General features: G+C 34.3%; 2 protein-coding genes across 2 annotated transcripts in view; both read right to left on the bottom strand.

Moving 5' to 3' along the window:
* Positions 1-743: 743 nt before the first annotated feature.
* Positions 744-11,087, bottom strand: LOC136849563 (uncharacterized). Its single transcript, XM_067122897.1, has 9 exons — positions 10,910-11,087; positions 9,589-9,710; positions 8,005-8,119; positions 7,265-7,344; positions 5,808-5,927; positions 4,012-4,209; positions 3,701-3,883; positions 3,100-3,291; positions 744-1,716 (listed from the first exon to the last, which is right to left on the bottom strand). Exons 4-9 carry the CDS (start codon positions 7,296-7,298, stop codon positions 1,520-1,522), a joined length of 924 nt encoding a protein of 307 aa, XP_066978998.1. The 5' UTR covers positions 7,299-7,344; positions 8,005-8,119; positions 9,589-9,710; positions 10,910-11,087; the 3' UTR covers positions 744-1,519.
* Positions 11,088-11,677: 590 nt separating this feature from the next.
* The window catches only part of LOC136849397 (uncharacterized), a 44,659-nt gene continuing 42,677 nt past the window's right edge, over positions 11,678-13,659 (bottom strand). Inside the window, exons 19-20 of the mRNA XM_067122748.1 lie at positions 13,258-13,367; positions 11,678-11,883 (exon numbers count right to left, since the gene is read on the bottom strand). Coding sequence (XP_066978849.1) covers positions 11,678-11,883; positions 13,258-13,367 — 316 coding nt within the window. The remainder of the gene's footprint in view (positions 11,884-13,257; positions 13,368-13,659) is intronic.

The following is a 13,659-nucleotide window of genomic DNA, read 5'->3' as shown; positions in this document are numbered from 1 at the left end:
CTCATATATATATATATATATATATATATATATATATATATATATATATATATATGTACAGTAGAACAACCATCATAATGTACTTATTTAACTCCACTGAACGATGAATAAAAAATGTAATATACATACAAAATATATATATATTATATATACGATATAATATATATATATATATATATATATATATATATATATATATATATTTTTTTTTTAAATCTTAACTATTTTCACTTCAAAACTCACTCCTTTATGAACATACTATTCATTCTTCAAATAACTCTTCTCAATACCCCATAATAGCCTTTCCCACTACGAACGTAAATGACTCTCTTATGCCGTCTCTCATTTATGTTCAGAGTGCGTGAAGGCTATTATAAAGGCCTTCACTTGAAAGGGCTTCACCCGAATCCGGAGAGAAGTCTGGACTTGTCTGTTCTATAATAATCTTTTGACTAATTTGGGTCAATTGTTTATTGAAGAAGAGCCTGCAATTTGCGCTTGACTTCTTCTTCTTCTTCTTCTTCTTCTTCTTCTTCTTATTATTATTATTATTATTATTATTATTATTATTATTATTATTATTATTATTATTATGCATGGAGAAATCAGATATATACAATTGGCATTTTCGGGTTGTTAAAACAAATAATTAACCAACATCATCCTTCATAGAGGTCATTGTAGGGGAAAATACACAAAACATTTAGACATTTTTATTTACAAAGTTGTATTATAAAAAACATTTACGTTGATATATGGAAGCATAATTTACACATGCGCACGCTCTCTCTCTCTCTCTCTCTCATACACAATGATCAGACCAACCATGAAATTCTTTACCAATATTTCCTCTCAGTCTCTGACTGTACTTGACGTCTCTAAAGGGAAAAAAGTATTATTATACGGAAAAAATAATTCTTACATGAAACTTTAAGTTTAATAACAATGGACCAGTTTCGGAGCATGCGCAATCAACGTGAACATATTCCATAAATAAGGTTATGAAGATATGGCATAATAGCTAAAAATGCTACGAAGCAGTTACTGAATTTGGTCTACTGCATTTCCGATTTTCTTACTGGATATTTTTAGAATAAATGATTAATTAATCTACTTAAATGTAAAAATAATTACATTATTTAATTAAAAAATATAAAATCCTTTAAGAGTGTAGCGAGTTCGAGAACTAAGGGCTTTTGTACATATTTTAAAGACAATATATACTAATTTTTTTCACTCGACTTTTTGATGGAAGGTGTATCAAGGCTTTCGAAATATTAACTCACTTAAAATACATACGCACTTTTTCATCATATAGGCATAGTTTATGATAGAGACAGTCTCTGCATATAAATCATTTTGTCCTATATATATAGACGCTATTTCAGTAAACAAACTCTATGTGGTATAAAGACACTATTTCAGCACATAACCAATCATCTGGCATATAGACAATATTCCAGTATATGGACCCCCTTTCACTTAGATAAAATAAAAAAAAATCCAAAGGGCACTAGGCCTACCTACCGGAACTGATGCAGTAAGGAAGATAGAAGAGGCTCCAAGTACCTCCATCCTGGCAGTAGTTAATGAGGGTAGTGTTTCCTCCGTGGAACTGTCCGTTGCAGCGGTACTCGATTGCAGAGCCCCAAGTAACCATTCCGGTGTAATTGTAGGTTATGTTCCCGTAGACGTAAAAGGGTTCCTCTAGGCACACTGGGTGGAGGGCATTACGTGGGAGATTAATTTCAATGTTAGGGAGAGCTTTGACGGCAATGAATAAATAAATATGTAAATGAATTAACAAAACAAAGGGCAATGTATATTTAAGTGGAATGAATAAATAAAGAGTTATAAATATGATTAATGTAAAATTCGGACAACTCGAATAATCAAAGTGATAATGATAATAATAATTAATAATAATGGTAATTATAACACCACAACTTACTTTGTAACAACATATGTGTATATATACAGTATATGTGTGTGTTTGTATCTATTTACATAATATATATATATATATATATATATATATATGTGTGTGCATATATATATATATATATATATATATATATATATATATATAATCACAATACCATGAATGTAGTTCAGTAAAATGAACGTTATGATTGAGAAAATAGGTCCAACTAGTGTGAAAAAATTTTCATTTCATTCATTCCCTATCTTCCTCTGTGTTCCAAAAGACATTCACTATGTCTCTACCTATGCAGCCATGCCATCTCGGCCTCTCCTCTCCATAAAAGAAAAACGCAACAATATCAACAACAACGACGATAAAAATAATACAAATAATGATAAACTCTTGGTAGTTCGTTCATACAAAATATAACCTTTGGAAAAGACAATGGCTACAAAGCTTGAGACTTTAATTAATAAGTAAAAAAATTAAATAATGAATGAATAAATAAGTATAAACTAATAATTTATAACGCATGACAATCAATAGGATACAGTAAAGCCTAACTTATGGTAGACATTAATTTTGCCAGATTTTGATTTCTCTTTGTTATATTATATAAACTGTAGTGAATTCCATGTCCAGTGATTTTACAGTGACTGCACCATTCTTCGTAGAAATAAACATGAACAATGAATACAGTAGTGTATTTTCGCGGCAGCTAATAATCATTTGATAACTGCAGTTTGATAACTCCAGAACTGCAGGTCAACCAAAATATTCTGATTTTTTTTTTTTTGACTAACAAGTGCAATTAGAACTTCAGAAGTTCAAGAGAAGATGCAATGCATTACAAGCCTAATACAAGTCGACTTGTATTTTAAAATTTTACTTACTTTTTTTTATTTATTAATTTGTTAATTTGTCTGTTTTTCTAACGACTGATCTCTTTCCGTATTTCCTATTACCTTCTGTTACTTCTTTCGAATGAACACCGTATTCTTTGGTGGCTTGAATTTCAAGTCAGTGGCCCCTGTGGGCTTATATGAATAAGGTTCATCTTCTGAATAATAATAATAATAATAATAATAATAATAATAATAATAATAATAATAATAATAATGCAAACAAGCCACGGCCAAACAAAACCCTCAGATAAGGAAGAATACTTCTGTTACCATTCAAGCAGACGAACGTAGGATCCAGTTGCGTCCAGCCAGTTTCTGTGCGATTCACGGTCGTGTAGACTTTACCGTTGGGGAAGCGCATATCTCCTGGGCAGGTGTAATTGACAGAGGATCCTATGGGGTAAGGGGGCGCTGTTGCAATAAAGCTGCCAGGAGGTGGGGTGGGCACAGGTGGTAGGTCATCTGAGGAAAAACAGAATTTGGATTTTAGCGCCGTAGGAAAAACCTTATCTTCTTGAGTTGAAAACTGACCAAGTAAATAAACCCTTTTTCAAATGCTATAGTAGTCATGTCGATTTTCTTATTATATTTCAAAATATTAATAATTTTTGTATAGTTCTGAATTAACTTTTGTACCTTCCCCTTCTGCCCTTAACGATTTTGTATTTAGAGGAAAAAGTTCTGGGCCACTCAGTTTTGTTGCCAGTGCCCATTTAATGACCTTTATTACAGATGTTCCTAAAGGCACAAGAAACCATGAAGGAAAAAGTTATCGAAATTTTGCAGATTTTTGGCCACTCAAGCAGCTATTGTGGCAAAAAGATATATGTTTCACTAACTCCAATAAACAAGAAGTTCTTATCAGCAATACTTTTTGCCGGAGATATTTGTGGTATGGTCCAATTTCCGTTGGAGCATTCCGTCCATTGCACGGTCGTATAATCAGGAAACAAGTAGCCACTATCAGCGACGAACTCCACCAAGGTGCCCCAGTAAGCATACTGAGTTTTATTATTGGTTGTGAATTGTGCGTCTGGCACTTCAGTCAAACAAACTGTTGGGAGGAATGGGAAGAAACTTGTCACTTAACTGGTGGATAAAAATGGCTCAGTTCTGAAGCTCATATGTGTAAAATGTCTAGTAAGTTGCAACAAGTCATATTCACGGCCTTAAGAAACATACTGTTCAGGCAAACGAATAAAGGATCTATTTCCGGCGTCCATCCTGCGGTGCCGAAGGTGACGGTGAAGTGCCGTACACCCAGAGGCGACATCTGGTCATCCCTGCATGTGTAGTTGACGGTGGAGCCATCCCAAAACGTTGCTTCCGAAGTCACCAATGTTGCTTGGAAAGGTGTCAGGGGAGGTGGGGAAGTGGCAGCTGTAGGTGAAGCATAGGAGAATTACTAATCGCGAAGAACGTCACAGAAGGAGAGTTAATCATTATAGTTAGGTACGATTGTCTTTCCATATCCTAATGTTAATTTTGACGTTCGCAAGTCTAAATAAGGACATTTTTACAGTCGTTACGCAACCAGGTTTGCATTCATTGATGGCTTCTTGTTTTTCGTTTCATTAATGACACATTTTGTTTATGAGTTCAGATAATAGTTTTAGTACCCTTCGATACATGAGACCATCAATTGCTTCACGCATTGAAAATGATGAAACTACTCAATAAAACTGATGATTGAAGCGGCTTACAATGAGATTCAGACACCTCGCACAATGTCTTTCAGCTTCCACGGTAAAATGATTTTGCTATCCCTTTAGAATACAGGACCAAAAAAGTAATAATAAATGAGATGTTCTACAGATATCAAATTCAGGGTTGAGGCTTAGACCACCTCTAACTACTTTCAGTTTTTTAATGGGCACACTGAAAATTACAATGTTTGCTAAAACTAACTTAATTTCTAGTTGCATTGCGACCACTGACTGGGCAATATCAGGCTGTAAAATCATAACTTCATCATAATTAAAAATCTCTGTACTAATTATATATTTGAAAATATATTTCTATAATGATTTTTTTCATGTTGAACATAGTTTCTTCTAGATTGCTACTTTATGTTTATCTGAAAAACTAGGTTTTGTTTCTCAATAAATACATATGCACGCGCGCACACGGATACACACACACACACACACACACACACATATATATATATATATATATATATATATATATATATATATATATACTGTATGCACTAATAAGAAAACATAACATCAAATTATGTAAAAGGGTTAACTAAATTATATTCTCGAATCTATCTCTATCAGTCTTGAGTAAAGGCCTAGATTACTGGCATCTCTCTCTCTCTCTCTCTCTCTCTCTCTCTCTCTCTCTCTCTCTCTATAAAACTTTATTGCTGCTTTACAAAAAATGCAGTTGAAAACTAACTTTATTGCATGTTACCAATAATGCCTTTAAACAACAATATATTTGTACATTTCTTCTGCCTCTTCTTCTTCTTCTTCTACTTCTTCATAATAATAATAATAATAATAATAATAATAATAATAATAATAATAATAATAATAATATAATAATAATAATAATATTGGAAAAATTTACAGTGTCGTGATTAAATTGTTGTAAATTAAAACTCCATGATTATATTGATAAATTGTACAAATAATGCAATTTGTTGATAAAATGCATTGATATAAATGTGGATTTTTTATTTACAACATCATCATCAACAACAACAACAACAACAACAACAATAAATAACATAATAATAATAATAATAATAATAATAATAATAATAATAAAATTTACAATAATAATATAACTATATGTTTACGTACATCAACAAAACAAATAAAATTCAGGTAAACTTTCTATTGTATTAATATAATTGTTTCTAACGAATGAACTGAATTTTTTAAATTACAGTAATAATAATAAATAATAATAATAATAATAATAATAATAATAATAATAATAATAATAATAATTAGTATGCTTACGTTTTCTGCAGACAAATGAATTCAGGTCAATTGGCGTCCACAACCCATCTGCTTTACAAGTTATGACCCAAGACGAGTTGAAGTCCCCAAAACCAACGTATCCGGGCAACCATAAGTGAACTTTGATGCAAAAAAGTATAATTAATCTCTTGAAATATGAAACCGATTAATTTATATCTATTACTGATGCAAATATAACTACACTAAACATTATGGAGACAGCCTTTTTTGTAAGTGTTGCAAGACGAAAAAATGAAAATAAAGTGTAATTAATCTCTTGATATATGACGACCGATTAATGATGCAAATATATCCAGACTAAACATTGTATGAATTTTTGTTATGCGATGATATGAGGAATTTAAGATAAAGGCAATCTTTTAGAAAGTGGAGTACACATGATTTCTCTGCATTTATAATCTTATGCGGCCCACTAGCGGATCCAGAAAATTTCTATTAAGTGTAAGTACTCACTTATATTAAATACATATATATATATATATATATATATATATATATATATATATATATATATATATATATATATATATATATATATATATATATATATACATATATATATATATATTTATATATATATATATATATATATATATATATATATATATATATATATATATATATATATATATATATATATATATGTATATATGTAATTTTATAATAATTTTTCCTATTGTATTTCTCATTTATGTTATTTTCTCTAAATCTTCAATATTATTATTTTGTTATTATTTTTCATTGGGGGCGCACGTGCCCAGGTGCCACCGCCCCGGATCCGCTAGGTGCTTATGCCCGCCCCATTGGGTTTTCCATTTGAAGTAAGAAAAAGTAAACAACGTTAAGAATACGTTACACTGTCATGTATGTTGCAAGCTATATATTTTGGTAAATACTGCTTTTTTTGTTAATAAAATTCCCGCAGATCTATAAAAAAAAAAAGGAAAAAGTTATTTGTTATTAGTGCTAAAATTTCTAACATCTAGTTGAAAGGTGTTCAGTAGCTTTGCTTTATTCTTTCCAAGGGCCAGTTCCTCGTTGGGTGAGTGGGTTCCGTTCTTAGCTAGCACTCTGCTGGCCGCGAGTTCGAATCTCCGACCGACCAATGAAGAATTAGAGGAATTTATTTCTGGTGATAGAAATTCATTTCTCTCGCTATAATGGGTTCGGATTCACAATAGCTGTAGGTCCCGTTGCTAGGTAACAATTGGTTTCTTAGCCACGTAAAATAAATCAATCCTTCGGGCCAGCCCTCTCTAGGAGAGCTGTTAATCAGCTCAGGTCTGGTATAAACTAAGGTATACTTAATTTTTCCAAGGGCCGTTTTACTGTATCAGATATGAAGCAAGTAAACGGTTAATAATTTACTCAGTTTCTTAACTTAACAAAAGAGAAAGATAACAATAAATAAATAAAAAAGGCTTGAGACTTGTTACCTGGGTTCCGACCATACGAGTGACACCATCCCATGTAGTGGCTATCAGGCCTGAGACGGCTGGCGGGTCGTCGAGGCAATCTATTCGAGAGAGAGAGAGAGAGAGAGAGAGAGAGAGAGAGAGAGAGAGAGAGAGAGAGAGAGAGAGATATTAATTTCACGGAGGAACTGAGAATTTGTCTGGTGAACTCGCAAACCAAAATTGAAATATATCTAACTCACAATCGAAAGTGTAATTTACTAAAATTGCGGAATAAGCTTACGATTGATTTACGGTTACTAAAATTGGCGTTAAAACAACTAGGTTATTGACGCCGTAATAAGATTAAATATGAAAATCTAAAATAAAAAGTTTAAAAGGAGTTTTACATAAGAAATATATACTGTATATATGTGTGTATATATACATATAAATATATGTATATAAAAATATATATATATATGTATATAAAATATATAATTTAACACACACACATTTATATATATATATAATATATATATGTATATATATATATATATATATATACATATATATATATATATATATATATATATATATGAACATATTTTGTTTTTCTTCAAACGTAACATACGTCACGTAAGAACATAGTTTGGGAATCAAATACCAAATATACAGGGTCTCAATGCCGACATGATGGCAAAATAATATTCGATGAGATACAAATGTTTCTTAAAGCATATTTTATATCACACGATAAGACGAGGTTTCGATCGTATTACATATGTTACAGTTGATAATCGAGCCGTCCGGAGTCCACCAAACGTTCCGGGTCGTCGCCAGGGTCGGGTCTTTCATGCAGGTCGCTGTAGTCGTATTCCTCGGGGCAGGGTTATCCTGAAGAAATATAGAAGAGGCTGAAGAAATATAGAAGAGGAAGTCAAGAAGACGGAAACGATTATTGAATTGAACTGAATATAGAATTTAGGCCAGAGGCCAAGCACTGGGACTTATGAAGTCATTTAGCGCTGAAACGGAAATTGATGAGTAAAAGGTTTGAAAGGTGTAACAGGAGGAAAACCTCGCAGTTGCACAATGAATCAATTGTTAGGAGAGGGTGGAAAGTAAGACAGACGAAAGAGAATCTGAAAGGAAGTACAGTAAAAGCTACGCAGCGTTGCAGCTAGGGGCCGAAGGCACGCTGCAAAGAACTCCGTTGAATGCCTACAGTGCACAGAATTAGGTGCACTGACGGCACTAACCTCCTACGGATTACGGAATCGATTAGAATAGCACTTTTTGGCAAACTTTTGTTTTAAACATACATGCATGAACATCTGTTTGGTTACCTTCCAAAGGGAAGAATACGTACGGTATACAATATATGTAACTATCTATTTATATATTTATCTATTTTCTTGAAAGTAAACGGGAAAAAACTGCTTGGCATTTATGGAGAAAAGCTTATGACAGAAGTGATAAAAGGTGGAATGTATCAAGCGTAGAGGATGCATGATGCAGAAGATAATTTGTACAGAACGATTACAAGTTATTACGATGAAAGGGTATACGTGGAAGGGAAAGCGACTGGTTTGGTCTAAATGTGAACCTTTCGTAATATACAGTTAAGTCTCCTTTCTTTTTATTGTTTTAAGAGATGGTGTGATACGAGATACCAAGAGATAGTGCTTTAGTTGAATGTAAAAAGTCATATCCTTAATATAATGGGTTGTGAATGGTATATGGAGCGGCTGATTTTTGCATGGAACACAGTGATGACTGGGGTTTGTGAAGAGGAATAGAAAATAGTGAAAGGGTCTGAAAATGAGAATGGGGAGAAAAAAAGGTCAGTTACAGAACAGTCGAAGCAAGGAAGATCTTTGCAAAAGATGAGGAAGAGAAAGAGCATGTTTACTAAAGCAAAGGTTGAAGTGTAGGAAGGGACAGTTGTGCCAACTCTCTTTTATGGAGATAGAGTGTGGCTGCTGACCGATGCTGAGATGGATTTTTGAGGTGGTTTGGTAATGTGCAGAGATTTGAATATGGAAGTTTGGCAACGAAAGTGTGTATCTATAATTTGGAAGTGTCGGGAGGAAACGAGAGAAAGACTGAAAAAGTATGGACGAGAAGAGGTACTATAAGTAATGCCACCAAAAATCAAGGAAATGAAAGACTGAATATAAGACACGTGGCAGATGGTAGAGCTGGTTGACGTGTTAATACTTATTGCCATTTTCTTCAGATTCTTTTATTTGAGAGAGAGAGAGAGAGAGAGAGAGAGAGAGAGAGAGAGAGAGAGAGAGAGAGAGATGTCAAACTTTAAATAATGACACACTGAAAGCATCACAACTGGCCCAATTTCTCACCATTGTTGGGGGAATGTAGTATCCAGGATGGCAAGTGTAGTTTATAGTAGCATTGAGGGCATCTGAAGTGTAAACTTCCATCACTACGTTCGTTCCGAGTGCTGGAGGAGGACTTGTGCAGGCTGGAAGAACACATAAAAGTTTTGGGAATCAGTGTAGTTACATAGATGCACGCGGAAACAAACGAAAACTCACCGAAACCCACCAGCATCGAGTGCACATGCACGCACACACATTCCATGGTCCTCTTGCTTATCCTGCTGACTTAGAACAATCTCTCATGTCCTTTATCTGACTTACTTCATTACTTCATCCATAAAAATATCAAACTGGCACGGAGACAAAGCAATCTTGTCTGAGATCCACTCATACACCATAGCAGTCACTCTCACTTCTACTCCGCATACTCTAGGACAAGCTACAGGAATTATCATAAACACTTCTAACCGCTCTCATGCAATTACCTTGTACAAGAGGCATCGTGAAATCTCCTACACTGTATCCATTTTATTTCTGTCACACGCTGCCTCTTGGTCAATGTACGACCCTTACAGCTATTTCCTTATCTAAAAGCAGATTGCCCATTTCCTCTCAATCTTCCAAACCTTCCTGCTACCTGTTTCACATTCTCAGTCAAGATCAACCATGCAATCTCCATAGTATATTTATGTAATCTTATGTCCTTATAATTATTACTATTACCTGTCACCTTCCTCCTAATATAAGGGAGCAGTTATTCATCCCACCCCTTCTTAGGAAGGAACATTTCGAGCATCCAAACATACCTTACACACCCTGGTCCGCAACTTAATTACCCTTTCACCACCATGTAAACGAAGTGTCACTTGAAGTTACGTAATCTCCTTTCTCTTTTCTATTCTTCAACGATTTAACTGCTCCCCTACATCCTCAAATATCATATCCTATAGGCTCCATAGGCATTTTCAAATTTACATTAACACTGTCACATCAACTCCTCTTTTATGTTCCACATTCAAAACGCTCATCCCATCGAAACACGTCAGCATTCTCCTCATACAGGCTCTCTCCATTCGTATTTCTTGTTCTAACATTCACTAACTCATAACCATCTCTCCTCTCTCTCTCTCTCTCTCTCCCTCTGCATTAATATCCCTCGAGCGCAAATTCTTTAGAAATACACTCATAAAGTATTAGATAGGATCTGCACCTAAGTGTTCATTGTAACCCACATTGATCACTCTCACATCGTCCTTCACTACAATATAGTCTTTCTGTTCGCGTTTTTCTTAAAGCATTTTATTTTTGTATGCCTGTCTTATATTTCAATGCTATATCTTACCTTCATAACATGAATTTTGAACCTGCCACCCCTGCGGCGTGCACTCCACCGTAAAGTTTGAGATGTCAAAAGCAACTCGGTAATCCTCTATGCAACTGGCCACGGCGAGGTCACCCACCAACCAAGTGTTCGATGTGTTCCAGTCCGTTGTCGCAGACGATATGTTGATTGCTTCGACACAAGCTGTTGACAGAGAGAGAGAGAGAGAGAGAGAGAGAGAGAGAGAGAGAGAGAGAGAGAGAGAGAGAGAGAGAGAGATTTATATACGCCATCACCAACTTCAGAAGTAATTAATATCACAATTGACTACCAGACACCTGGGCAAGATCTGCTGTCTATAAAGGAATAAATTATTGTACAGTGTCGTGGGGGACTTGGATAACAAAGCGAACGCAATTTCTGACGTTAGTAATAATCGTCTCTGGAAGACAGCTACGAAGGAAATTTCTCATCGAATGTAGTTTCGTGCAAGAAGTGTATATATATATATATATACATATATATGTATATGTATATATATAATATATAATATATATACATAATATATATATGTATAAATCTGTACATAAATATCTGTATAAATGTGTATATATATATACATATATATGTATATGTATATATATAATATATAATATATATACATATATATATATATATATATACAGTGTATATATATATAAATTATATATACATGTGTATGAGAGAGAGATAGAGAGAGAGAGAGATGAGAGAGAGAGAGAGAGAGAGAGAGAGAGAGAGATTTCTTGCCTACTGCGTCGCATGGCGAGAACAGATGAGCTGGAACGCGCGATTCAGAAGCACCTTGAGGCACTTCACTATCTGCGTTGTGTTTCCGTCAGCCGTCGCCATCTCCGGCGGGCAGTCGTAGGAAACGACGCCGTTGAGCCGCCGCGACGTCACATTCGGCGTCATGGTCACGTTGGGCGGCGCCGGTGGGAACTCCGAGAGGCACACTGCGGAAGAGATAGATCATCGTGCACAAATTGAGATTCTCCTCATTAGTCTCATCGTTACCGGTAATAGTATCTTCTACCTGCTTTTGTTTTCCCACGTTTCAAACAGGTATGGACTACATGAAGGCATTTGCTTCTACGTCCCAACAGCTCTCTATTCAAAAATATTTCCTCTAGAATCTAGAAATTTCCAGTTCAACCAATTCCTGTATTTTTTTTTTAAATATACACAGTTTTGGGCGGGGAATTTTTATTTAAATTAATTACTACTTTGTTAAAATGTACATGGCGTGGGGAGTTCATCCTTACATTATCCTACAAAGGACGAATGGTACAGAGACTGTTTTTAACAAGGTCTTTGATTCATGAAAGTAAATCTCTGAATAAAGGCTCCATATAGACGATGCAACCCTCCGGATTATTAAGTAACTAAAAAAATTCGTTTCTGTAAGTTCAAGATTAACTGCTGAAGGAAAATAATATCTTCATAAGATGGAAAAAAAAAACACACTAAGACCCTTGTCATGCTGGAAGCAGCTGATACACTGCATTTATAATATTTATTTAGGGTATATATATATATATATATATATATATATATATATATATATATATATATATATATATATATACAATCAGAAGTTACAATGCTAAATTAATATCAATTCACTTACTTTTGGAATATCCCCTGATGGGGACTATCACCAGAAAGGGAATTTAAGTGATAAATGGATCAGTGGTAATTCCCCTTCGTGGATATTCCCAAAGTAGCGTGAATTGGATATTTAACGACATTTGTAGCTTCACGATTGTATATAAACGACGGTGTGATAAAAATGTCATATACCTATATCTATATAGGTATATACAAAATATATATATATTTTGTATATATATACATATATGTATACATAGGTATATGGGTGTGTATAAATGTACGAATATAAATAATTTAAGCTGATTCAGCACGAAAAGCTTCTTTGTGTATTTTTCTATTTTATGATGACATTTTTTCCCTCCAGCAGGTAACGTTGACGGTCACTCTTGACCTTCGGAACCGAATCCTTTCAGTTTAATTCGGAGGGTTGGGCGTGGTCGAGCAGACGAACACGCACCGTTAAAATATATAAACAAAGTGGATCTTTCCTAGATAGTGACCCCCCAAGGGTTTTAACCCGGTATGTATCCACGTTTGCTGCGTGTTTAGTACAATCCCGTTGGGGATGACCGTAAAAACATAAACAAAAGACTGTAAATATAATACAGATAATGACCCCCAAGAAATATTAGTGGTAGATAACAACCCCAAAAACCCTTGGGGGTCACTATCTACGAAAGGTCCGACACAATACGTAATGAACGTGTGACACTTACAATCAGCCTCAGTGCAGTTCTTAATTGCAGTCCATCCTCCAAGCTGACCCTTGCAAGTGGAGACCTGCACCGTCAGGAGATGCTCACCAGCATATGTGTCAGGTGCACACCTGACAGGTGAATATGCTTTTGTCAATTCTGCACAATATTTTCTGCTTATTTTGTCGTCTATTAGTCTACTGTCAGTTTGTCAAATTGGTATCTTTTAAAGTCTTTCTTTGTTTCTTATTGATTTTAAACAATACTCATTTATTTTTGTACAAATTCTTCTTTAAGCAGATGTTTAACAAAAAGCTGAAATTAACGTACACAATTTTTTGTGTTTCTGGGTATAAATATAAATGTTTTTTTATACATGTTCTTGTATATACATATTATATGTCTATTTATACACAGTATACA

The sequence above is a fragment of the Macrobrachium rosenbergii genome, chromosome 21 (assembly GCF_040412425.1).
Source record: "Macrobrachium rosenbergii isolate ZJJX-2024 chromosome 21, ASM4041242v1, whole genome shotgun sequence".
NCBI lineage: Eukaryota > Metazoa > Arthropoda > Malacostraca > Decapoda > Palaemonidae > Macrobrachium > Macrobrachium rosenbergii.
Note: the sequence above shows the minus strand (reverse complement) of the source record. Positions and strands in the feature narration are given on the sequence as shown.

Excerpts from the sequence above, each read along its gene's own strand:
- LOC136849563 (XM_067122897.1), bottom strand. The coding sequence starts at position 7,298 with ATGGGATGGTGTCACTCGTATGGTCGGAACCCAG. Across the intron at positions 5,928-7,264 it reads CTCGTATGGTCGGAACCCAG|TTCACTTATGGTTGCCCGGA; the intron begins GTAACAAGTCTC and ends TTTGCATCAAAG. Across the intron at positions 3,292-3,700 it reads ACAAATATCTCCGGCAAAAA|ATGACCTACCACCTGTGCCC; the intron begins GTATTGCTGATA and ends GTTTTTCCTCAG.